Source organism: Nestor notabilis, unplaced genomic scaffold (assembly GCF_000696875.1).
Source record: "Nestor notabilis isolate BGI_N333 unplaced genomic scaffold, ASM69687v1 scaffold12647, whole genome shotgun sequence".
Taxonomy (NCBI): domain Eukaryota; kingdom Metazoa; phylum Chordata; class Aves; order Psittaciformes; family Psittacidae; genus Nestor; species Nestor notabilis.
In genome coordinates this window covers 18,545-45,099 of record NW_009936114.1, presented here as the reverse complement: position 1 = coordinate 45,099, position 26,555 = coordinate 18,545, and the positions used below count along the sequence as shown (strand labels likewise).

At 42.2% G+C, this 26,555-nt stretch overlaps 1 protein-coding gene across 1 annotated transcript; it reads left to right on the top strand.

The window, feature by feature from the left end:
- Window positions 1–25,476, top strand: EVA1C (eva-1 homolog C (C. elegans)). The gene is made up of 8 exons (XM_010018178.1): window positions 1–8; window positions 1,942–2,155; window positions 5,600–5,723; window positions 8,751–8,903; window positions 18,798–18,941; window positions 22,860–22,931; window positions 23,677–23,766; window positions 25,079–25,476. Exons 1-8 carry the CDS (start codon window positions 1–3, stop codon window positions 25,474–25,476), a joined length of 1,203 nt encoding a protein of 400 aa, XP_010016480.1.
- Window positions 25,477–26,555: the final 1,079 nt, after the last annotated feature.

Genomic DNA, 26,555 nt, shown 5'->3' with positions numbered 1-26,555 from the left:
ATGGCAGAGTAAGTTTTTCCTTGCTCCAGAACTAGAAACTGATCGGGGAGCTGAATTCCCCATCCTCTTGCATAGCTGGAGCTTGAAAAGATGCCAGACAACTGAAACATTTTATTTTCATGTAATTTACATGAATATTCAAATTTCTATTTAAAAACACTTTTTAAAATAGCTCAGCATTGGTAGAAGATTTAAAAAGGGAAAAAAGTGAAAATGAAATGGCATGAGCAAACTCTTTTTCAGTATTTTCTTTAAAGAAAACTAATTTTTGTTTTAATGGTACAAAAACCTTGTCATTCTAGTTCTGATTCAGCCACCAAAACAAGAAAATATGGGTTGTATTTTTGTTGGGTTTTTTTTGTTATACAAAGCAGTAATAATGTTGCTGTCACCACAGTGGGGTAAGGAAGGCTTCCAAGGAGAAGATACTAGCTTTTGCCTCTAATTAGACCAATTATATGTTTGAAAAACAGGCAGAAATAGGAAAATTGTAATTTTTAAAATTAAAAAGATATGCATGTAATCATGGTCTCAGTTTTAAAACTTCTACAGTTCTTTTATCAAATAAAGCAGTGGAAGGTCTTAGTACTTTATCCTCACTTAATGTGTTTGGTTTAGAGAACCTTGGGTTTTTTGATGTGAATGTAGATCAATTTGGTGTTCTAGAAGTTGGAAATTGATTTTAGGGAGAATTATACAGATTTAATATGTGTATAGGAATAAGGAAACTATTCAAATACAGTTAGTGTATGCACATTAATAAAAAATCTGGCTAATAGTGGAAAAATTAGAAAAAATTTGCTCTGATAGTAGTATTTTGTGTTATCATAAAACTTACGGGGAAAAAAGTGTGTTTGGGTCTAATTTCCATGTGTTTATGGATGAGGAAGGATATTGCTTCATTTGTAGAGGCATATTTTTTATCCTTTCACCCTCCTGTCCCTCACGCCTCTTCTTCTTCTTCACCCACAAACATTTCTGTTTAAAGATAGATCCCATTCGAGTGTGACAGAGTGGCAGAGATATCAAAGTTTCATCAGTATAGGTGAGGAAATTCTTTGAATTAAATTACCCCTAATAGTTTTCCATCACAGTGCCAATTTGTAGTGGTCAAAGGCAGCGGCCTGCATATTCCCACGGAAGTATTCTACTGAACAGAGAGAAGGGCAATAGGAGGTTAGATTTCTAAGTATTTGTGTTGATAACAGAAATCTTGGCTAGAGGCAATACAAATGAGATACAAATCATGAGAACAGCTGTCATTAGCTCTGCTGCTCATGAACTTACTTATTAGAAGATGCAAATGGATGGTAGCTGCATACAGATCCTACCTCTCCCTCTCCTGGTAACACAGACAAACTCTCCAGCAAATATAAAATCCTGTGTCTGTCTTCTTGGTTTCTGTCCAGCACCTATGGTGTCCAGCAGTTACGGGCCACCTTTACTCTGTTATCCTAGTAATTTAGTAATACAGAGGGAATCACTCACTTTTATTACCACTTGCATGAAACACAACTGCCTAGGAGCCCAGAAGTGCAAAGCATCAGTATAAGACAAGGCCCAAGGAATACCTTAGCCAGCTGGAATGCAGGAGTCTCGCCCGCAAAACCAAGTGATAGTCTTTTTGACTTCTGCAAACACGGCCTGGGGTTGTTAGCAATCACGACCGGCGGAGGCCTGAGCTCATTTATTGTCTGGGAAATGACACCTCTGACACAGTGCTGCTGCTGGAGTGCTGGTAGGGCTCTGACTCACTGCCATGCCACCTCTTTCTTCCAGACCTGAGCGTTACTAGCATGTAAAGGTTGACCCATTCACAGAACCACGTGGGGTGGCAGCAGGCCATAACGTATAACCTTGGCTACAATGCTCTTTCCAGAGACTGATTGTGAGTTTCTTGTTGTCTAACGAGCTTGTCATTTCCTGTACTGGTTGTAACAGAGCTGAATATTTTCTAGGTTACCTAACCAAACTTCTGCAAAATCATACTGCCTATGCCTGCGATGGGGAACATTTGAGTCTACACTGTCCTCGGCATTCAACAATAAGTGTTCAGTCAGCATTTTACGGGCAAGACTACCACATGTGTAGTACTCAGGAGCCTGAAACCAGGATAACAGAACCCATAAACTGTGTGGCACCCACTTCTTTGCAGGTATCGCATGTTGTAAAGGTTCTTAATGCGCATAATGCTTTTGACATCGTCCTTGTGGTGAGCTATGCTGCGTGAAATCAGCAAGTGTTCACAATATTGTGTGAAATGACATCATGTCTATGTCAGTTTACCAGAACTTTATCGGAAGTGTTACAACAAAAAGGTTCATCTGGTCAGCAGGATAAAGCTTTGTAGATTGCCTTCTATTTTGATAAGCTTTGCTTTGGAAACCCCATCCTCAGAGTTCCCTAAAAGAATCAATTCCCTTCTGATCAAGGGCTGGTCATGACTGAGCAGACCAGTCTTAATCCATCACACAGGCCCTCCTTATCTCCGGGAGAGGATACAAGCATTGGAAGAAGTTGGGTTACAAATTGACTGAGTAAGATGGCATTCTTGTTGGTGTATGGCTTGTTCCATGCCTATCTTCACTTGCAGAACAGACACCATAAAGCTAAACAGCATATCCTAAGCACTTTTGCAAATACCCGCATTTCTGTGAATACATTATTTGATCAGTAATATCCTATGGTTTGTTTGCTGGGCCCACTTAAGTATAGCTTAAAATGATTTATACTTCATAAATTATTACTTTCTGCTGTGGAGACTTCTGTAACAAGGCTTAGAAGATCTGACTTACATTGCTGTCAAAGGCTTGTTTCATCATATTGAAAATGTCCAGTTTTAGGCCAAATTCAGTAAAACATTGGAAAAATGAGTAGTCAGAGAAATCTGAACATGTTCTGTTGGTGAAGCAGTTTAGGTGCTCTACAGAAGCTTTGATGAAGCTTGCAACTTTTGTGCTTGCAGCTGACACATGCTTCTTGACAACAGGGAATGTCTGTTCCCACCACTAGTGAGCTGAAGAGTTTTACAGAGTGGTTTGGCAGTAATATCCTCTCTCCAGAAACAATATTAAGGCAGTTTTATAAGTGTGGCTTGCCCATGCTGTACTGCAACTTCTAAAGACATTCCAGACATGACCTACAGGCCATGTGAAAGTACATCTCTCCACCAAAAACAGTAGGCCAGATGCATCCTTGATGTCATTTTACTGACTACAGTGAAGTGACGCCAATGATTATTTTAGGCTTTTGAGTTCCTTTGTGAGGTCTCCATGGGCAGTTTTTTCCCTTGAATATAATAAACACAGCATGGAATAACTGTTGTATAAACTATCATGATCATTCAGGCACTGTTGCTGATCAAAGGCATGAAAACATTTTGACAAGGCCACAAACGTGAGAGGTACAAATGCTCTGCATCTTACGGAGGCATCTCCTGTTCTGTCAAGGAGAAGAGATGCATTCTGTAAACTGATTTCTTAGAAAAGAGCACCAGTGATCTCATCCCTCCTCCCCTTCCCTTTGGAACTGCATCTGCAGTCTGCATAATTGGGCATGATGCTACCCTGCAGCCAGGAGGAAGCATAACAGGCATGTTTTACAGTGACCTCCTATTAGAAGGATCACTGCAAAGTTAAATCTGTCTCAAGATCTTAACAGCACAGTACTATCTCATTATGAATATCATTGTTTGCTTTTGTGGTTGCATGTTATTGCACAGCAACATGATAGAAAATGTGCCTGCTGTTTGCATTAAGTAGGAGAAAATACAAACATACACAGGAGATGATTCAGCTCAGGTGCAAACAGAAGGTGACTCAGTAGGGGACAGCTATTTCCACTTACTAAAGACGTAACTCAATTTCTCTGGCCTGTTCCAGAACTATCCCAATTAAGGAGGAGTTATTTGTTGGACTTGCAATTCCGTAAAAGAAGAATTACCTAATAAAATTAAGTCTGCTGTGCTTTTCCTTTCCTTTTAAACTCTTTAGAGTGCACTTAATGCTCAAACAGTGTTGGATGCAAGTCCTTTTCTACTAATGGGAACAAAAAGGCAAGAGTGTTATAGGATTGCTGCAATGTGCTGCCAGTGTGTATCATTTCTGCTAGGGAGGGATGGCTTCCAGGGATGACAGGAGAGATTCAGCCACTGCCAACTCAGCCTGGAAACATGAATGCAGCTTGTGCTATCACAGTGGTAAATTTGTGATTTGGCCTCTTGGTATGACTGAAAACTCTTCTGATGAGCAAAAATTCCCATGGATTTTATGGGAGTACCTAAAACTACCAGAGAATGGTTCTTAACAGCTGCTTGTGTTAGGAGTGGGGTGACCCAGAGACAACACCCTTCTTATCACAGCCTGCTGGGATTTTAAACATTAAGAATCCTGGGCACAACAACACAGACTATGCAAAAAGCGTATAGACAGCTCTCTCTAAACTGAGTTTTGAAAGTGAATAAGAATTTTGTAAGTGCCCTGCTGCATTGAAACTGGGGTTTTTTAGGTGCTTTGGCTTGTGACTGTGTTAAAAACTGGATGCGGACTCATCTTGGGCAGTGTCTTCATATTTTCTATAGCTTCAGCTCCAGAACCACCGATGAAGTGGCAACACTAATGTGAGCACTAGGAATACTCAGTCCTTTTACTGGACTTGGAGAGAGCCCATATGACCCTTTGTGTTTAACACTGCTGACCTTTTTATTGTCCTCCTCTGTTGCCACTCCCAGTGAAGCAGCACAATAAGCACCATGGTTTATTGTTGGGCAAACAAAAAAAAAAATCTGGGGTAGATATGGCCTTAGAACAGCATTTAAGAAATTAAAAAAACCCAAAGCAAAACAGACAAGCAGGCTTAAGATAGACAGGCACATCTGTGCTATCTGATTGAACCAATGCTGAAATTTGTTGAAGTGGCAAGTCAAGTAAATACGTGATAATGTGTGTAACTGCAAGCGAGAAGTGCCCCTTAAACAGGAGGTCCTACATATAGCTTAAAGCTCAGGTTGTGCTTTAACTGTCACTAAGCACACTAAGTCTTAGTTAGTGTTAGAACTTAGAAATCTTTCAAGTGAAGATACTACAAAATGAGTGTGATCAGGTAAATTTAAGTAGATGGAGACAGAATTGTTAAAAAGACATCTTTTTGAGTTATCATGCTTTACCTGGACATGGCGCTCCCATAAATGCTATGAAGAGTGAGTGCCTCAGGCACATCAGAGGCTGGGGGCTGAGCATGTTCCCACTTGCTCAGGGCTCTGCACAGAGGCCCATGTACCACTGAGGCTGTGGTGGCACAAGGCAAGATATGGCTGACCTGCTGGGGGCAGAGGAGAAAGTGACAAACAACAGCAGATTGGTAACATCCTGAGTTGCCCTGAGCTGTGATGACTGTGTTCCCAGAAACTTGGCCGTGACTCAAAGTCCAGTAGAGCTATGGCCTAAATCCAATGATACAGATGTTTCTTACATGTTAGTAGCCAAAAAGATGTGAAGGAATGATTTCTCTCCTGTATAGAACAAAGTACAACTAAGTATTCTCATTGCTGTATAGCTTCATACCTTGTTTTCAAGCCTATCCTTTTTGCCCATTGTTCTAGAAAGTACTGGATGAATGCCAAAACCTGAGATCCTGCCAACTCCTTGTCAATAGTCGGGTTTTTGGGCCTGATCTGTGTCCAGGGACCACTAAATTCCTCCTTGTCTCCTTTAAATGCAAACCTAGTAAGTAATCCACATCAGGCAAATGTGTTTTTGTGTGTGTTTTGATGTTTGTTTTGGTTAAAATGCCACTGCACAAGGCTTTGCATAAATCCATGTGAAGTTTTGAGACTCTTAGATTAATAGCAGATTGGTTTTTTCTACTTCACCTTAGCTTTCCATTGTGTTTGCAACTTCAGTGCACTTGCTGCCAGATTAATGACCAGTGTAGTTTGGCAGACTCAGATGTCAGACATCAGACTAGAAAGAAAAAAGGTTTTGCGAATTATTTTTACAGAGATGGCAATGATAATGTTGTATTAGAAAGAGCTGAACACCAAAACAGATGCTTGGGCTAAGGATCCAAATGATGAAGAAGGTGTCATAATAAGAAATATACAAAAATGGTTAAGGAGGTAGGACCAAAGCTTTCAAAGATTCTCTGTTACTACCTCCCATTTATGGAATAGTGGCTGGAGGATACACACGTGTGGCTAGCTTTATTACAGAATTTCATTGTAGAATCACATGTATTCTGTGTAGGTAGTTGATGTTGACATGTAAAGGAACAAATCCTGCCTCAAAGAGAGTGCACTTTGTAAACATGAGGAAAGTGTAGGAAAGATTAAGACAATCTTCATGAGGTTTCATTTATCAGTGTTTTTTAATTGTTTTTCTTATTGCTGTTGCATATGAGAACAAGCCCTAGTAGCCCAGAGGCTCAGCTTTTTTGGCAGCTAACCCCCAGTGTGGCTGAAATGGGTCCCAAAGAAAATAGTTGAATGATGATTTATGGGTAGGTCCCCCAGCCAACTCAGAAATACCATCCCACAACTAATGAAGAAAGCACAAAAGGGATTTTCTTTGATCAGAGCATTAAGATGACTATCATAGGTGGAATACGAACAGGGGTGGTAAGCAAAGTGAAGGGCCAATTTATGCAGAGTATTGAAGTCAGAGCAGAGATACAGGAATGGAGTAGGCAGATGTTACCATTGGCAAATCACTGGCACAAGAACTCCCAGGAAGATTTACTGGGCCAATCATGAGGGGAAAAAAAAGTCTTAAATATAAAATGTTAATAATCTGGTTAATTATCTTAATGGTTTAATTTATTTTTTTTCTTATTAAAATTGCTGCATTATTAATAGTAGATGGATTTTAATTTCATATTTTTGTCTGTGTTATTAGAGATCTCTTTTTACTAATCAAAAGTAGATGGGGATCCTGTTTGTTATTTTTATTAGCTGCTTTTCCCACTGGAAATGAGCTACATTGAATATATAATATTCTTTGTGATATGAATTTTTAGAAAAGCAAGTCAAAAGTGTATTTTACAGCAAGTGCTGCCTTCAGGATTGAGGACTAGTGCAGTTACACTGCAAATTACATGATTTCATGTGACAGGAAATTTATATATGTAGGTAAGATACCAATATTGTTAGGTTTGGCTGTGGAAAACAGCCTTACTCAGGAAATCACTCAAGTATAACTTTAAGTATATTTTACAGTCTCCTTGCCTTCAAGTGGTCACTTAAGCAGTTGAATCTCTGAATCTCTTAGTTTTTCATCTGTTTAGAAATATCATTACTGTATCTCTGCAGAGGTCTCTGTTACATTCTTATCCTTCTCTTATACCACTTGTGGGTTTATTTCTGTTCTTGTACTTCCATAGCCTCTGCAGCAACCACAGAGCACAGCCATACAGACACAGAGCCCAGTTTTAGGCTGCCAACCCTTGGGTCAAAGCCTCTGTTTTCTCAGCATGATCCTCATGGGCATATGGTGTAGCAAGTGCTTCTGCAGAAGTAACGATCTGCAGCAGGTCAATTGTTTTTTAAGATCACTCTTTTTTAGACTTACACTTGTGGCTGCTGATGAGCTCGAATGGAAGAAACTGGAATATTGCCAAGAACATTAACCCATTGTTTTTATCTGTTCTATTATAAATGAAACAATAATGTTTTCTTTACTGAATAGATAGGAGGCTTTTCTCTCTCCAGTTCCCCTAGCACCAACACCCACACTCCACTCACAGGGGTACCACTTAGTAACAATAAGATTTCCCTTTTCTCCTGCTCAGCTCAGGAGCCTCCTTTTCCTGTTTTCACATTTTGAAGGACAAAAAAATGGAGCAGAATAAACTCTTCTCACTGGTCTTATCTGCAGTAAAATGTTTGACACCATACCTAGATCAGGGGAGAATTGAGCAGTAAAAAGCTGCAACCAGAGCAGCTGATAGACCAGCAATAGACCTCCTTGGCCAGATGTCCAGTTTTGACCAGTTCCCTAGGAGGGATAAGTGGTGCTGTCTGGAAGATGATCTCACTGGCTTCCAACCTTTGTGCTGAGAGTGCTGCCAGTGTGCCTGTGCCAGCTGAGAAAGGGAGGGAGTGTGTGTTTCTCAGGCTCCTGATTCACATTGCTTTTTCAGCAAAATGAGCCTGTGCTGGATAGTCACGTCCAGGGAAACCCACTGACCTTGGTGGAGCCAAGCAAATACAGCTGAGAGAACTGTCTGGCTCAGGATGCGTAGCCAGTCCCCCTGCCTTTGTGCCTCCCATTCTTCAGCGCTCGCCCAGTGCTGTATGCAGTGGCACTGAGTGATGCCAGCCATCCCCATGATTGATGAGTGGCTGGAGGCTCTCAGCACTCAGGCAGGCATCTGAAGTAGGCACAGAATACAACATTGTCCTGGAGAGAGAATAAAAGGAAAGGACGAGGCTTCTCCTGCTGAGCAGCTGTGGAAAGCAAGCCAGGACATCGGGCAGGAGGGGGGGAGGCTGTTCCACCGGGAGAGATTGGCAAAAGGTAACTTTTTAATTCCATTCAAAAAGGAGCTGTAGGCTTTAGGTAGTCCTATGGGAGCAGTTCAGCTGGAGGAAACATTCCGCTTTACTATTGGCTTTGTCTCTGGTTGTGATAGTGCCGCATGGCACTCACAACAGAACTTGCAGAAAAGCTGTTTTCTGTCATGCTGCTATTTGCTACTAACAGTCCAGCCAAGTAAATTGCCTCATGCTACCATATTGTTATTTGCTTCTATTTTAGCTGAATACAAAACCAAGTCAGCCTGTGAAAACCAGGAACTGAAACTCCACTGTCAAGAGTCCAAGTTCCTTATCATCTACTCTGCCACCTATGGCAGATGGGCACATGAGGAAAACATCTGCTCATCAGAAGTGGAGCGTGTACCCCCCTTTGGTATGTTTTTACCCTGTTGACAGACCTTCTCCAAGCAGGTGCACAAAGAAGGGTGAGAGAAAACTTCAGGTGCAAGAGCAATGGCATTTGAAAGCATCAATGATTGAAAAATGAGGTTATTTCTGAAAGTCAAACAAATTACCCAGTATGAGGGACAAACATAGAGTAAGACATATAGCAAAGTAATAAACTTTCATATAGTTGATCAGTCCTTAGTATGATTAACTTCAAAAACTAGTTCTGTTGACTATCCTGAACTTAGGTGGTATACACTAAATATCAACTGTTTGCCTTTCTTCTTCCTCCAACTTCTGACGGTGATTAGGCAACCTGAGTGTCATGACACTTTGTCTTACTGTTACCTTCTTCTCTGACCTCTGTTTCTGCCAGCTTTTCCTTGCCTTAAATGCAGACTGTAAGGGTAGGGTACATAGGTCAGGGTCGATTGCTTTAGATGCTGTTGTATGTCCAGACTCTACAACCATGACAGTATACTAGAAAATTAAATGTGCCTGGGACTTCTCTCTGGCAGCATCAGAGATGTCCTATGTATATAGTATTAACCTCCTACCCTCCAAAGCAGGATGGTTGCATGGAAACTGCTTCTTGGGGCTGCTCCTTGGCCTGTGCTGGCTCCTCAGCTGTGATGGAATGTTGCTGAGAGGATGCTGTTGGCCTGGGCCAGACAGGCACAGGGACCAAACTTACCAGAGTAGAGCCCTGCATTGCAGTGCCAGAAACATGCCCTCTCACTGCTGATTTACTAGTACAGATACATCCCTTTATATATTAATATATAATATCAACGTCACTATATTAGTAATTAATATAACGAGAAACTATTAATGTTGCTATAATATTAATAGTACTTTGGTCAGACTGTGAACACATCCAAGCACAGACAGTTCCCTTTTGAATAGGTAAAAGAACCCAAACCATCATAAGTAGTTTTATGGTCTACATCAGTAACAAGTCAGTGACTTCACTGTAGCATCTCAGTAGTGTATGAATAATGGCTTATGACTTACTTTCTACCGCTAAGTATCTAAATTCATAGTAGTATGTTGTTGTGAGGGTGCTTGATGATTGTATGAATAATATGTTCACTGGTTGACACTGGAGGTGTGAAGGTAAATTTTCTTGCCATGGAGAAGGCCAGCACAAGATATGTGTGTTGTTCAAATCCCTTGATACCACACAGGGAAGGACTTACATTGCTGATGCCAGCCCTGTTCTGAACGTACTCCTAGGAAACATGGTACAAGTGAAATCTATAAGAAGCATCTCTGAACATCAAGAAGAGATCTGTAATGATCAATAGACTTAAAAGCCATTTGTCTGCAAACCAGTATTTCTATTTAGTTATATAGATATTATTAAAAATGTATTGGCTGAAAGTTCTTAATCTGTTCTTAGACAAGAATCTATTTAAAATTGCCAAGACTATGTTTCACACTGGCTATCTTGTGTGGTCCTTCACACAGACTTTAGCTCTGCCTATCAGCTGTTCTGTAGAGGAGACATTTTAGCAGGTTTCTGACAGACCCATACATACTTCATAATGGTGGTATTATTTTATAATGTAAGGCAGAGCAGAGATAGCTCACTTGATTGAGAAAGGCTGCTGTCATACTCATTTCTTGAACTTCATTCATCTCTGGAAATCACTCTAATGTCAGCACTTAGAGTTCACAGATCAGAATGCTGGAAACCCTTCTTACTGGATAAAGTTTCCCAGTATAAATAGAGAAAGCAATTTGCAACAACAAAAAGCTCTCTGCTGTGTCCCCCTGCATATGAGCTTGAGCAACATCCTGGCTGTTGCTGGTTTTGTGCTCCATAAAGCAACCTAAAACTGTGGTAATTGGAGAGAATATAAAACCTGAGGCAAACAGAAGGTGGATCTACAGAAGGTAGATTTTCCATTACTTAATGAAAGTGCTTGGCCTCTTCCTGCATGGTACCTCAGCAGTGAGTATAATTTTCAAAAGCACCTGTGTGGCTTGGGAGTACACATTCAGTTATCACAAAAGGCGTAGCACTTATGAGCCAAATCCAGTTGATGCCACATCTGTCAGCTCAAGCTTAAATCTTAGTTACGCAGTTATTTAAGCATATACAGATGTGAGTGGGTGCATGATTGGACTTGTGTACCTTCCTCTCAGGAAAGTGATGAATGTGAATGTGATTTTAACGATTTGAGACAATTTAGAAGACTTACTTAAGCTGCCCCTAATTCCTGGATCAGAGCCCATGTACTTGCATATGTCTGCACCAAAACCTAAATCTTCTCCAACACACATCCATTGTTGTTTCCGCCCACGCTTGTGCATCTCAGCCTAAAGGCAGTGCTTGAGCCTTTCCATTTCTTTCACAGCATCACAGGGAAATTGGGGTGTTTTTTAGGACTAAGAGAAGTCATCTGTAGGTCATAATGACAAGTGTAAGAGGTCTCTGTTTAGCTCAAGGGTTTTGCTACTATCCATACTTGATATGGTCTTGCTAGGAGTACTGGGTATTGAATTACTTACATCTCCAGAGCTTGGTGACCTCGTGTGACCTCCTTCAAAGGGAGCACAGGAGAATGTAAAATTTCTTTAGTATAAAGGCTCTTCTCCATATTGGAAACAGAGTATATAAATCCATCTCTGGTGCTGATGGACTTGATGGTATCTGTGTGGCCTTGTAGGATCCTCAGCCTCAGCTCAACATGTAGCATGACTGCCTCTTCTTAGAACTAGTTTCCTGAGGCAGTTTAATAATGTAAATTAGGCGCCATTTTCAAAACAGAAGAAGAAAAAGAGCAGTGGCACCATGGTGTCGCCCCTGCTAGGTAAAGCCTTTACAATAAAGTTGTCCTATGGTCTGGTTACAGGAAACATACATTCAAGTCCCTGTTCTGATTCAGATAAAGGGATTTGAATCTGGGTAAAGATTTGAACTGCTGAGTACAAGAATGTCTCTAACCTGTACTTTAGCTGATAAGACAGCACTGCTTCAGTCCCAAGACTGATACCTAATTATATGTGTAACTTGCACATTTCATTTCAAAATGTCTCGTGCTTGTTAAAAATAACCAGAAACTAAAAGCTGCACTTAGAACAACTCCTCTTGCTCAGTGCAGTTTGAGGGAGAGGGAGGGTTTGTCAAAGAATGTGAAATTTCCACGTAAGATCACTAGAAAACATTTTTCCTAGTTTTTTGTCACTTTCACAATTGAACTGAAATATGGTATTTTCATGTATCTCTGGTCTAGCTCCCCGACTTGTCATCAGGGCCACTCATTCTACTGAGTTGCCCACTTCAAAGAACAGTGTGTAAAATCTTGCTTCCAGGCATTTTTTAGGATATTTTGCTTTCAGGAAAAGTTTCTTCTGCAAAGCAAGCTCCTACCGTAAGTAACAGAGTTCATTGAAGCACAAGGAATTATTTCCATTATAATGTCAATGGATCATTGCAGGAAAATAGAAAACTCCAAGCAGTGTCCTGCTTCAGCAGCGGTTCAAATGACTGGCACTGTTAAAACCGTACAGTATTTACAGAAAGTAACTTCCTTGTTTTATAAGATTATAAAAAACTTCACAACAAAACTAAAACTTTTATGAGTGCAGTTTTGTAATGGATGGTTCTGCTTAGAGGAATCTATTGTGCCCAGCACCAAAGCAGGAAACCGTAGCAGTTTGTTCCTGTGTGAGTTGTTCCCTTTTCTGAAACATTATCTCCTTTATATTTGTACTAACATGTGCATGAGGAAAGAGAAAATGTATTAGCCAAAAGAAGTTAAAGAGTTGTGCCAGAACAGGTTACCACAGGGAGTATAAGGAAGATTCAGGTCAACAAACACTTCTCAAATCATAAATTACTCCTGTTAATACATGAAAGTACTTGAACAAAGGCTTGGTAGTGGGTCTCCTCTAGCTGCAACTTGCAAGCTAGAATGCCAAAATGTCCTTCCCAGAAATTTCACCTGGATGTGCATTGGCTGGTCAGATGTGCATTCCCTCAAGCACTAGTGACTCTCAGAGCCCTGAATTACATATCTTCATTGCTTCATTCACAGCCCTCTTTTTCACCTGTTCCAACTTTTGGGAGGTTGAGAGGGGAGGTGTAGAATTTAGGCAGTATCATCACATCATGCCCTGTAGCATGACATACCCTGGGGCTAGGTTCTGTCCTAATCCCCTCTTCCTAGTGAAATGACATTCAGCTAAGAGGAAGGGATGTTAGCAAGGCAAGACAGAGAGATTTTGAAAACCCCAAACACTGTAGGCTTCTTTCAGCCCAACAAGACATCGTAATTTTGAAATATATACAATATCTTGTGATACTGAGGTTCCTTTTTGTGTGTGTGTGTGTATCAGTACTGTGAACAATTCAAAAGGCCTACACCCCTTATTCACTAACAGTGACTGAAAAGCATCTGGTTTCTTTCTCTGAGAGGGAGATGTATACTCCTCCTAGCGCGAACCAGTCTCTTAAGTCTCTTGAGAGCAGATGTAAATGAAGTAAAGGTACAAATGGCTATAGGCAGATCTGGAAATGTTTACACGCTGAAGTTAGTAGGTTCGTGCCAGCTACAGACTTCGAGGTGCCATAAAATACAAATCATGTAAGCTGGCCAAAATCTAAAATGGATCCAAAATGCTGGATATCGATGTACAGACACTTCAAGAAGCACTTAGTCAATTAACAGAAACACTAAGTCCAATCCTCTGCTGGGGGAAGAAGAAAGCTTGTAACTCAGAGCTGCTACAGAAAGGTGACCAAGTCCTTTCTAGACTACAAGTATTTCTGGTTCAAGGGCTCGGTATGCCCTTCCACTCCTGAGCATCATCGTGCTCAGTTGTTCAATTTTGCTTCCACCACAAAAATCTTTAAGTCAACTCTCTGTGCGCAGACATATGAGAAGTTCCTTGTCTATGTCAGCCTGAGCAAACTGGGAAGCTTAGTAGGTGTTTTGGGCCCCAGAAGGTGCCAGTAGGAGCCATTGCACACCTTGGCCCCAACAAATCTTATCAAGGAAAAGCTCCCCAAACAGAAAAGCTGTTCAAAGCAGTGGCAGGATGAGAAGCGATTGTTTGAAGGGAAGAAGAGAGCAGCCACCATTCTTAGAGTCCGGTTAACTTTCTGCTGAGGTGAATGGGGAAGGTCACATTTGGCTGAGCAGCTGTTTGAAGTGACACAAGTCACTTCATCCATTAATATTTTATTTGCCAGCAGTTCAGGGGTTTTCTTGTGTACTGTTCTTTCTACCTTAGATTTTTAACTGTTTGGAAAAGTACACTGAGCACCCAAGTCTAAAATAAGGCAAGGAAGTCCTGCCTCTGTACGTGCAGGCCCAAGTGATGCAAAAGATGGAGTCTTACTCCTGGTGCTGCCACCGAGCATGGAGCTCCACTTGTCTCTTGCCCTTGATGTTAGTGCTGGCAGATGGTTCCCCTACCCTGTGCATTTGCATGTGCAGGAAGGAGAGAAGGACCAGGTTTGGGTTGGGTTTTTTTTGGTGCAAAATACAGACTGAATTCCCAGAGCCGTTTGTAAATAAAATCAAGCAATGGGCTCATCTCATGCAGGTTTACAAGGGCCTCACAACAGGCACTGAAGTGAGAGCGAGAGAGAGGTTGCGGCTTTACAGAAAGCCTTGGTGCTCTGCTCACTTCTAACGAATGGCCCTTGCTGACAGTAAGCAGTATTTTTAGCATGTGATACTGCCTTGTTTACTGACAGTATTTGGACCTGGAACATAAAGGTATTGGCAACACTTTTCATAAGTGCTGCTGGTCATATTGCATGTTTTTGCTAGAATCAGCGGTTCAAATGGCCCTTTTCTGAGGCATAGGCAGGAGACTGTGTGCCATGCTTTTGTATAAATTACCATCTCATTATGGTAACTTTCTTTAGGAGTCTGCAGCCTTAGTTTGCTCCGAAGTCCACAGTTTCCCCTTGTCAATTCTTATCCCCACAGCTGATATTTGGGCTCCACAAAGCACAAGCCATCCCAATTTGGTAGTGTGAAATCTTTGCTTTCAGCTGATTTTAAAAGCAGGCTCCTTATTCTTTTATGGCTATACACAGCCCAGAAAGCATAAAGCAGTGTAAGCCAGCAGTTTGGGATGAAAACAAGAAGCAGCTGGGCTCCAGTATTGGAGTGACAAATTGTGGAGGGGTTTCTTTCTTGGGTGCCCTGGTCCTTCACCAGCACATTACTTTTTATGTCATGCAGTTCTGTATTTGAGACACGTTCCCTTACCATCATGTCTTGGGGCTTGCCCTGTGCATAGTGATGTGGGAGAAGACATCAATTAGTAATGTTTGGAGAGTGAGGCAGGACACTGCAGCCAGAGCTTGGCACAAGATGCTCAGGCGAGCTCTGGCTGCTCCATCACCTGGAGGTCTTGTGTGGCAGGGTGGAAAGAAAGGGAGGGAAAGCTCTTCCTGTTTGAATTGAGAAAAGCTTTAAGAAACCAGAAGACAAATTGCTGCTCATTAGAGCCTGCATGATTTATAGCATGTCATTTGCATGCCAAAACTTTCCTAAACAAAGCTAATTAGGGAGCTGAAAGGACCTTTCCTCCAGAAACAGTGCTTTCTACTCTAACTGTTAAATAGCTGTAGTCAGATCTGATAGTTTATTACTGCATTAAGAACCTCTTTTTGACACCCGTATCTCCATGCCATCCATATAAGTGTCTGCTTCAAAGATCCACCAACAGTCTTGGTGTGTAACTGGCAACTTTGGGAGAAAGGCATGAAGAATGGAGTGTTTTCCCAGCCACACATCGCTGCCTTTTCCGCCACTGCTGGTGGATGCCACCAGCCTTCTAGCACACTGGCAACAAAATAAACTGCCTTTCAAGAGGCAGTTTATTTTAAATGTATGGTAGCAATTTAGCAAGGTCCATAAACATAAATGATTTAGTTTTAGGTAGTTCTGTGAGGAGCAGGGAGTTGGTCTCAATGATGCCTTCCAACTCGAGATATCCTGTGATCCTATGTGTAGCTCAAACATTACTTAGTCAGAAAGAAGACACATTGCATATTTATGTTCACCTCCTGATTGGTGATCTTTGGAACTGTTCAATGAGACCATTCACCCATTTACTCAAAATGCAGCACTGACTGAATCCTCTCCGTATTCAGACACTGCAATAAGGCGTTTGACCAGAAGGAGAGTAAGTTGTTCCTAGCACAAGCTCTGTGTTGCTGGAGGTGGATTGCTATTAGAATCAAGCATGTTTGGCTGATACTAGCTTGAACATCCCTTCAGCACACACTGATTCCTCTGATTTTGGTGCAGATACACTTCTGTAATGTCTGCTCATGTGAGATTGTACAGACGAACCTTCAAACGTTGAAAAAGTGGCCTTCGGTACCAAGTACACAGAATTCCTCAGAGCTGAAATCATTGCTCAGCTGGCATCATAGCTGCAGGGAGAGCTAGTGGGGAGATAGCAAGGACACACATGAACCAGAGAGAAAAAAACTGAACATTTTTTGACTGAATCACCAAAAGCCAAGATCTTGTTAGACCACAGGAAGCTGTCGAATAGGAGTTTTATTGTTATGGGTCTTTCCAGTTAGTAACTGTGCTGTCCTGCAAAGTCAAGCCCACCTTGATTTGCATTTACTCACCTGTGACACCAGGCAAGCCTTGGGAAGCTCTCCAGAAATTGGCCTGCCAAGAGCCTGCAGGCACATAACAACTGGCTCCTCATGTAGAAGAGCCAAATCCAACATGAAAATAGATGATAAGGAGCTATTAACTTCCACCGAAAACACAGCAAACGTCTGCCAAAGGCAAAATGAAACATGTACTCACTGTATCACTGAATTTATAGAAAACCAGCCTCCTGTTTTTTAAGACACTGAGTAGCTCCCAGGAAATTTTGTAGAAAACATAATTCAGTTTGGAGCACAACAGCCAGATTGCTGTTGTGCTCCAAATCCATTAAATTATGAATCATCAGATAATTCCTCCTGATATTCTTTAGCTGTTTTCATACTTGCCAAAATAAGCTACTTGGCTGCCTAAAATGTCCACCCAAATATATCATTACTCATCTAAAAAACTAAAACTGGAGGAAAGCTAAAATGGCAGAGTTACTTAATCAGAACTACCCAATGTTTTAGGTCAACCCTCCCTGCCTGCCCGGCAGCCTCCAGGGACACATGGACCTTAGGATTTCAGGTCTCTGAAAAGACAAAGGAAGAGTTGCTCTCCCAAAAATCCATGTCCAAAGGTAACCCGTGAATCCTTTGCCAAACAAACAAATCAGCCCAGTATCTCCCAATGGCTCCACTCAAGTATATGTCTTATTTAGTGCTGGTGTCAGGGGATTAACTCTAAAAATCATAAATCTGCCCCATTTTCACAGGTCAAATGTCAATCTTCTTTGCCAGGAGCTCCAGTCTCAAACCTCCTCTTTCTTTTCAAACAAGACTGATTTGGGGAACCTTCGGAGTGTCTTTGCAAGCACCATTTCTCCTTCTTCTAAAGAGGCACAAATAAGCTTCAGCAGTAGGAAGGTGACAGGATGCAATGCTTGTCTGAGTTTTAGTATAGGAAGAAGTATTTTTAATGCCCAGAGAAATATGTTTTCAGACCTCTAGAGTGTCCTTGCCTTGGAAGACTAGAGTGAGAAATACCTGTCATCCGTGGAAAGTCATAAAATGCATGAGGTAAAACTGACTGGAAGCAGACAGCTTCAGAAAAGTATTACTCCAGACTTGTCATTCCTGCATACTTTCTGTTTAGAAGCCAAAACAGATTTTTTTTTCTGGTGTTTTGGAGGTTAGCACATGTGGCTACTGGGAATTTAATCACATCTAGAGACATTCTTTTTTTAAAGCAAATTTTTTACAGTTTGTCTGATACACTCAAATAGTTTTGGGGTCTGATACACTTTCCCACTTAAATAATTTCAGATTTGTTGCAAAATCCTGCTAAATGCATTTTATTCTTTTATAAATTGTGGTAGAAGGTGTGAGTCTTGAATAAAGAAATACCAACTCCAGGTATAGATGTTAGCAAGGCAGGTTTTCACACACAGCTCATACTTCTCAGTCACAGGGAGAGGTTCAGCAATCTGTGCTTTCTTCATCTGCACAAAGACAGGGCTAGTTTAAGCTGCTTTGAAAATGATGTGGGTTACCTCATGTAATCAGGGCATGAAGGCAGTGCAGTGTAGATGCCATTGGGGTTGCTTTATGCATGCCGACTTGGCTTGTGGTGGCAGCCTTACTAGAACAGCCTGGAATTTGGTATGGGAGGAAGAAGCCAAATATTTCCCTGGTTAAATATTGAGCCCATGTTGACCTTTTCACCACAGTAGAAGGGCTCCTACCAGCAACAGGCATTATAAATCAAAACCTACCTTTAATACACCAAACTTCACGGTAGCCCTGGCTGTTGCGACACACAGAAATTGATCTCACCTGACTTGAACTGAAATTAGGCATCCAGCCAAATCATCTCAATAACACAAGGACCAGGCGAAATACCTGCAAACAGCAGTCCATCTCCCTTTATTTACACGCTCATCTGGAGATGGAATAGACGGAGAGCTATTGGATGTGCTTATTTTGTCCATGTCATCCTGAAGAGAACATAGAGGTCTTATATTTGGCACCCATTTGGAGCTTGATATGAATTTTACTGCAACCTTAATGTGCACCTGGAAGGCAGCATGAGGTAGTTAGCCTTCTGCAAGTTCACATTTTCATTGCAGTTCACTTCCCTGCATAGACAAATCTTAATATTTAATTCTGAAATCCTGCTTAGGCAAACATATTCCTGAAATCAGTAGCAGATTTGTATCTCTAGTTGTGCGAGTGGCAGCCGTCATTTCTGGTACCACCAGTATTGTGTATTTATTGTATGTATTTTTCTTTCAGACTGTTTGTCTTACACGGCGCTAGAAGTTTTATCAAAAAGGTGTTATGGGAAACAGAGATGCAAAATCATTGTCACTAGCCAGGATTTTGGAAGTCCATGCCTACCTGGAGTGACAAAATACCTTAACGTCAGCTATGCATGTGGTAAGAGCAAATGCATGATCATTTTAAAGCCCTCATTCTGCTTGCAAAGCCAAACAATGCCAGATAGTGCACACATATGGAGACACACGCACACATTCGCACGGAAGCTTCCTAGATCTCCCCTTCCTTTTAACATAGGAAGTTTGTGACATAGCCATACCAGAACAATCAAAATATGTGAACAATCCCATGGGCAAAGCTGCACCTAATATAAACCCGGGCATTAAGAGGTTTTTTCCTGTGAAATGCGATTGATAATACAATATAAGGTATGTCTTAAATTTTGAGAAATACTATCAAAGTAAGAGTCTGTTCTACAGGATTCACCTGCAACAGAGCTAGGAAAAATAATCTGGCATTGCCTGCCATCAGTGCAGGTAAAGCAGTCTAGCATAATTGAAGCACTGTGTACAAGGCTAGTCCTGAAATCTGATTCACAAGAGCACACCTACAGCTTTCAGTCTTGCAGAGCGATTTCCTTTCTCATGGGTATAGTCCCATAAAAAGTAAAGGTTTGAGGTTATACATTCCTTGGAGGACTGAAGCTTACTTCAGCTCCTTCCTCAGACAAGAGAGAACAACCATAGACTAATGTATTTACATAAAGAGAAAGCAGAATTCCCCACATTTCTTTTTCTCAAAAGCAGAGGCCATGGGGGAGCAAAGCGTAGTATCAATAAAGGTTGAGAGAAAAGTGGTTAAAGGGGTTTCAGAATTTCACTGTAGTGCCTTATTTTGGTACTGCACATTTTTAGGAATGGCTGCCATTTCTTAAGCCTCAAGTGGATTTCCTCAGGCTCTGCTTTCCTCTGACGAGCTGTGGGGTGGAAGTGTGAGGGTCAGGGGTGATTGTCTCTCACGCGCCTCTGCTTCAACCAGAGGACACATAAAAGCTTTTTCACCAAGCTACCACTCTGCATACTGTGCACTGCTCAGAAGGGTGTCAGCCTTGCTCCTTTCTGGCTCTTTCTTGTGTGCACCTGAAGATCCGAGGAAAATGAGCCCTGGCTGCTTGCTGGCATGAGAGATTTTCTTTTCCAGTGTCCCCATGAGTTAGTTGTTAGTTGAGAGGCGTTGCAGTAATTCAGCTTTATATTGTTCAAGAGAGCTAGAGATCTGCCTTTGCACTAACACATTATATTATTGTGCAGTTGCCTTCATGCTGTAGTAACTTTATGAACAAGTTAATGGAATTTCTTTAAGTAGAGTAAGGGTAGTTATAACAGATTGCTCTTTCTTGCATACCTGTGTACTAGAAAACCAGTGTAAGTTTGTTTGCAGTGAGGTTATGCATTCTGTTGTTTAGTGAAGTGATTTTGCAAAAACACGTGGGTAATAAATAGTGTTGTTATGTGTTGCTGGCACATTTTGAAGACTTCTTCTTCTGCCAAATCCTACTGAACTCTGCAATCTGAAGCATTAGCCAATGATTTGCAGGTCTAATTGTTTTACGGATCATCTAGTGAACATAGGAAGTTTGGGCATATTCCAGAATGACATTTTATATTCTTTGCCCTCCCTGTAAGATCCCTGCTAACCTGATGCTTCCCAAGATGAGGTAAATAGGCCTCCCCCTGAAGTGACAGGAGCACAACAGAGCAGACCACATTCTCTGAGGGCTGTGCCACACTTGAAAGTATTTCCATTATGGTCGGGAATTTGAGGAAAAAAATCATACTCCCACCTCAGTGGTCAGCAACCATTTAGGGCCGGTGTGTGCGGCTGCATTTTTATTTTTGCAGTTAATTCCTGCCAGTAAAAACTCCTCAGGAGCCAGGAGGTGCTGGTTGCTCACAGCCTCAGCGCCCCCAGTGACCTGCTCGGTAACATCTCATGTCTGCACAGCTCTTGATGAGGCTGGACTTCAGGAGCCTGTCTCAGGAGACACAGCTTCTGGTGCCTCATGTTTTATCTGCATTCCCTGGATGCCAAAGTCCGTCTGTGGGCTGCCTTTGGCAGCTTCGGTAGGTGACAGAGTCCTACCCTACTTTACAAAGTAGTGCTGGCACAAGTTGTAGTAAAGATGTGATTATCTTGATAAAAATTCCTTATGGTAGTACCAGTTACTCTGTTCAGCGACCTGATACAGCCTATCCTAGTTAAAATCCTTGTGTCCAAAATGAAGCCATAATGAAAATTAACAATGAAAGCAGTCGGGAGCTTTTTTTGTCCATGCCATTTTGAATTAAACATCCCCTTACAACAAATATTTGAATGGCATCTTAAATAGCTGTTCAGCTATTAAAAGTGCTCAGCCCTGTAGCAAGCAAAGCCCTCGGAGGGGAGCGCAGGTGAAGGAGCCCCCGCCTGGGCACCAGGCCATGCAGCAGGAGCTTCAGGTCCCACGAAGTCACTGGGGCCGGAGCGTCCTTCCAGGACGTTCTTCATAACACACGCACATTGTTCACAGCAGCCAGGCCTGCAGATTCAGAGCGCAGTCTGAAAACAAACCAGCCTACTCACTGTCTGCCTCCTGCACCAGCAGAAATATCCTGCCACTGGAAAACAACTAAGAATTATGATGAGGTACAAGCCAAAATAGACATGAGCTCATTTTCCCCTATCTCTGTTGGCCTTCTATTGCAAACAGGAGCTAAAAAATCCCAAAAAATCTCTTCATCAGGAAAGGAAACAGCTACAACTTTGAGCCCACACACAAAGAAAAGTTCTGCTCAGAAAGAAGTGCTATTTTTAGTTGTTTTTTTCAAATGAAAACTATGCTAAGCCGCAAACCTCGGTCTCCTGTTTTCCATTTAACTTTCTTTAACACTATTTATTGGTAAATGTGTGTTTATGTGGGACAGAGGTGAGTGTCATATCTGAAATTTCTTCCTTTTCCTCCCCTTCACATCAGTCTGAAAATCAATCAATCTGCCTTCACATAGTACAGGGAACAGGTGCCAAGATCTGGGTATCTGAAGGGCCCATTCATTTAACACAGAATATGTGAACTCTCAGTGTCTGCATGATGCACCTGATTTTAACTCTTTTAATTATTTAAAGAGGAGTATGAAAACTTATCAGGGGAAAAAATTAATGAAATGAGAAGAATGCAGCTCATCTCACCCAGCGCATCTCTTCCCATCCTGCACACCTTCCTCATCCTTTCATCTCAGAGGCTTTGCAGAAGATGTCACACAAGAGTTTACCCATTTCTCTGTGAATTGCAACGAATTATCCTCATCCAAACCCAGTAACTAGATGCAGTTTAGCATCTGACTGTAGCCCAGTTGGCTCGCTACCTGTGTGTCCCATCGCTCAGGCTCGCTCTGCCTGCTGTGCTTGGCCTTGTCTCCCTTCCCTGCCCAGCCCTCCTTCCTTTCAGTCTCCTTCCCAGATACTTTATTCCCTTTCCCACCTCCTTTTCCTCACCAGCAGTGCGAACTCTGTGAGCAGCATGTGCTTTACCACTGTCCTGTGGTGCAGCATCTCAGTACCATGCCTCCTGGTGCACCTGGTGGTGGAGGGAGGAGGACATGTCACCAGGCACAGCCCCTCTCCTGGGGCACTTGCCAGCCGTCAGGGTTAGATGTATGGAGTATAACCTAGGGCATAGCTAGGTTAGTAGAAGTCAAGGCAATGCAGCAGACAGTGGCATCAGCCCCAGCCAGGACAGTTGTGGTGGGGATAAGCAGCACAGCTGTGCCTGGGGCTGCACCACCTCTGCAAAGGCTCACAGCCTGTGGGTGTGAGCATCTCTGGGCCACTGAGGAAGCTCAGGCTGGCTGCAGAGCTGGGTCCAGCTTGCACAGTGGCAGCACTGGCACTTGGCTCCGGATGCAGCTGCCTGCTCCAATCCCTTCAATACCACCATCAGAAACCCAGTTAACAAACCCAAGGTTAGCAGTAGGATGGGTAATTAACTGGGGATCTGGTTCCTAAAACTAACAGTACACAATTTGTCTTTTGTCTTTTTAGTTCCTAAATTTATCCTCACAGCTGTCAACCCCCTGGTCACCAATAACAAGACTTCCATCAAGCAGAACGATGGTATGTGCCATCAAAACATATGGTTTGCTGCTCTCCTTTGTCTTTGATCTGAGGGAGATGGGACAAGGTAATGGAAAACCCACTCAAACAGCTGCTTTTCCCCTCGGAGGGCAGCATGACAGGCTGGGAGCAGGATGGGACCTGCGGCAGCACAGTCCTGCTGTCACAGCAATGCTGCAAAATGAGTGAGCTGTCCAGACCTACCCATAACCAGTGCGCTGCCTTCTAACTTTGACTGAACACTGGGCAAAGGAAGAGTGAAACTGCAGTTGTTTCAGGGTGAAGAGTCTTTCAAGAGTTACGTCAACACCTGCTCTTCTTACAGGCAACAAAATTAATGATGTGGCTAATTTGTGTTCACTGTCATCAGTAATGGGAGCGTACTGCAGCGATTGGGCTGGGAAGTCCATTTGAGAGCTGTGAAGCTTAATCAAGTAAAATTATTTCAGAAGCCTCAATGGGAATAGGCAAGGGGTTTCACTTGGTGATAGATTCTTTTAAATAAACTTGCCATTTTCTAGGCATTCAATAATTTCAATACTTTATTATTTATACCTTATTTTGATATTTATTTTATTTATCAACCATTGCTTGGTATAATGTTCTGCACGGTTTCTACGGCACAGCACTGGCCTGCCTGTATTTTAGGTAGACTTGTTAGTTTAAAAGTTATTGGGTGAATATCAGTTTAGTAACTTCATCATCTGTGATATGATTGAATTTGCTTTACCTCCTTGTGTCACAGGTGTTGACCTTGATCCAAAGGAATCAAGACTTCCAAAGAAAGATGGAATTATTTTTAGCAACTACTTGGCTACATTTGCATACATTAGAGGTAGGAAACTGGGGCTGAGATTATTTGGTTCATTAGATCATGGCATTTTGGGAAAAGGAGGACTGTCTCAGAAGGTCACAACTGGTAATACCATGTTTATAGTAATGATGTTATTACAGTATAGTCACAGCCTTGTGGATGGGACAATCACAGCATAACTGATATTTATAGAATATTTTCCATCTTGAAGGATCCAAACTCTTTAAGAGACTGCAGCCAAGATATTTTTTAATAAATATTTTCAATGGGGACTGTTGGTTGTTCAGTATTTTTGAAAACTTGATCTGGGAGCAGTGCTGGAGACATCCGTTTTTGGAAATGTTGGTTTGCACACATATAAGGATCATCAAGGAGCAGTAAAAATAAAACCAAACCGAAAACAAACCAGCGCACACCCAGCCATCTCTGGTATGGGAAATGGCAGGTTTTGTGACTTAGCAACACTAAGGCAAATAAATTTGTGATTACTGGATCTCCAGCAACACAGGAGGAGTCACAGACTATGGAAGTGAGCAAAGGCTGTTGTGAGAGCGATTCTGGAGCTAAAATCGCTGCTTTTCTAGAAAACAGCAAGAACCAGGCAGCTGTCGAACATCATCCCACAGCCTTTGCAAGGGCCTCCCCAGCCAGCCCAAGGGTGGCCAGAGCCTGACAGCACAGCGAGACACTGTCCCTGCCGTGGCACCTGCCTGTCCCCAGCAGCTCTCCCCAAACCCCCGGACCCTACCACCCTTGAGACCCCACAGCAACACCCCAAGCAGCCAGGGCTGGATTTTACAATCCATTCAGAAAGACACGTTGCCACATGTGTCTCACTTGTTGCTATACTGAGAAGTGATCTCAGGCTATGTCAAGGAAATAAAATGCTCCCTACCCAGCCTTGCCTGGAGATGCTGCCATAGCTCTGCAGCGCCCAGAGCTTCTCTTCCCATCCCCCTCTTCATGAGGGTAAGGCCTGTTTTGGCAGGATGGCTGGAAAAAAAAAAAAAAGGGTATGCTTCTGGTAGCTGTTTGAGAGTGTTAGTAAAGCTGCTGATAAAAAGATGGGATAATGCTATTTTATGATGTTATTAAGAAGCTGGGATTTTTTGCACAGTAACTTGAAGAGGAGGAGATGGCAGCCTACAGACTGCAAGTGCAGGGTGGTTTCGGTGCATGATGGAAAAAGCCTCCCCCAGTTCCCCATCACCCCAAGCACACCCCACTGTTACGGCTATGTAATACGGGGCGCTTTGGAAATGACAGCTGACTTTTTTGCAGCTAGGCTTTGGCAGGGTTTGTAAAGTGTTTAAGCAATGCTGTCTGATTTCAGATCACCCTGAAAGAGCCGCCCTCCTGTTTGTGTCCAGCGTTTGTGTGGGATTGATCTTCACGCTGTGTGCTTTGGTGATCCGCACGTCGTGCTCGAGAGACTTCCAGAAACTGCACAGAAAGAAGGATCCCTTAATGCCAGAAAGAGCCAGAGTGTATGAGAACAGTGACAATGAGGAGGAGGAAGAGGAGGAGGAGGGTTCCTCTGATTCGGACGTCCAGGATGGGATAGTGGAACTTTACAGACCTTCTTACTCAGGTTACAATTCAACAGAGGCAGCAGAACTGGCCGAAAGGATAGAACGCAGGGAGCAGATCATACAAGAAATCTGGATGAACAGTGGTTTGGATATGACACCTCCTAGAAATATGGATGCATTTTATATTAATGAACAATAAATGGCTTATTTTGGATGATGCCCTAGCCCTTTTTTTTAAAAAAAGAAATGTACCTTCTGTGAAGGAACATTTGTATCAATCATATAATTATTTGTAAAGTAAGAAGGAATATATTCAATAAAAGAGAGTTTCAAACCCTCGCCTGTCTGTAAGTCATTCTGTGAGAAACCCTTTTACAGGCTTTCAGAGTTTTAAGTTATGTCATGTTATGAATTACTTTTCACTGTAATTTGGGATCAACTGCCATGTGCAGGTTAAGGCATATTAAAAAGGAGAAAAAATATTTAAGCAGCATAGCATGGAAAAACACCTTCTCATTAGGATATGGCACTTGTAATCATTTAGTGTGCTGCAGCTCATAAATTGGATGAGATCGTGCTCCACTGATGAGAAATATGAGTATTATTAATGGCATGAGCAAGACAAAGTAAAATTAAACACAAGTTCTTGAAGCTTTTCTGCTGTTTCCTTAACCCAGCCTTTTCCTAATAAGTCCCATTCCACTGGAAACAGTGATCCTGGTTACAAGAGGGTTAAGTTCTGCTCGCTTGAGTCCAGTTGGTGCAGCTACTTAGAAGAGAGATGTGAAAGAAGCCTCTCAGCCTCTCTGGGCCGGTAACTAATTTTCAGATGAAGAAGATCCCAGTATTTCAGTGAAAATTTTCATGGTTTGCGAATTAATTTCCTTAGAGCAGCGCTCCTGACTGTAACACAACAGCACCTGGAGTCAGGCACACTTTGGCATAGAGAGATATCACAATACCTCTCTGCTCTGAGTCCCCTTCTTTTTTAAAGCACATAGCCAGCAGATAGGGCTAGCCCTAGGAAGAAAAGCACTGCTAAAAAATGGACATAAGGGCAAAAATCCATCTGCATTCAACACATTCAATGCCCTCCTGTTAAGGTAAGGCACCATTCAAACATCAGAAGATACCTGCCTGAGACGTGATTCTGCTCCTTCCCATGCTGGCAAATTTGTGAAGCACAAGCTTGAAAATGGCTGGCTTTGTAAAAGACTCTTGGAGTTGACACATACTAAGAACACTCACTTCCTAAGTGAGATGCTGTGCTACTTTTCC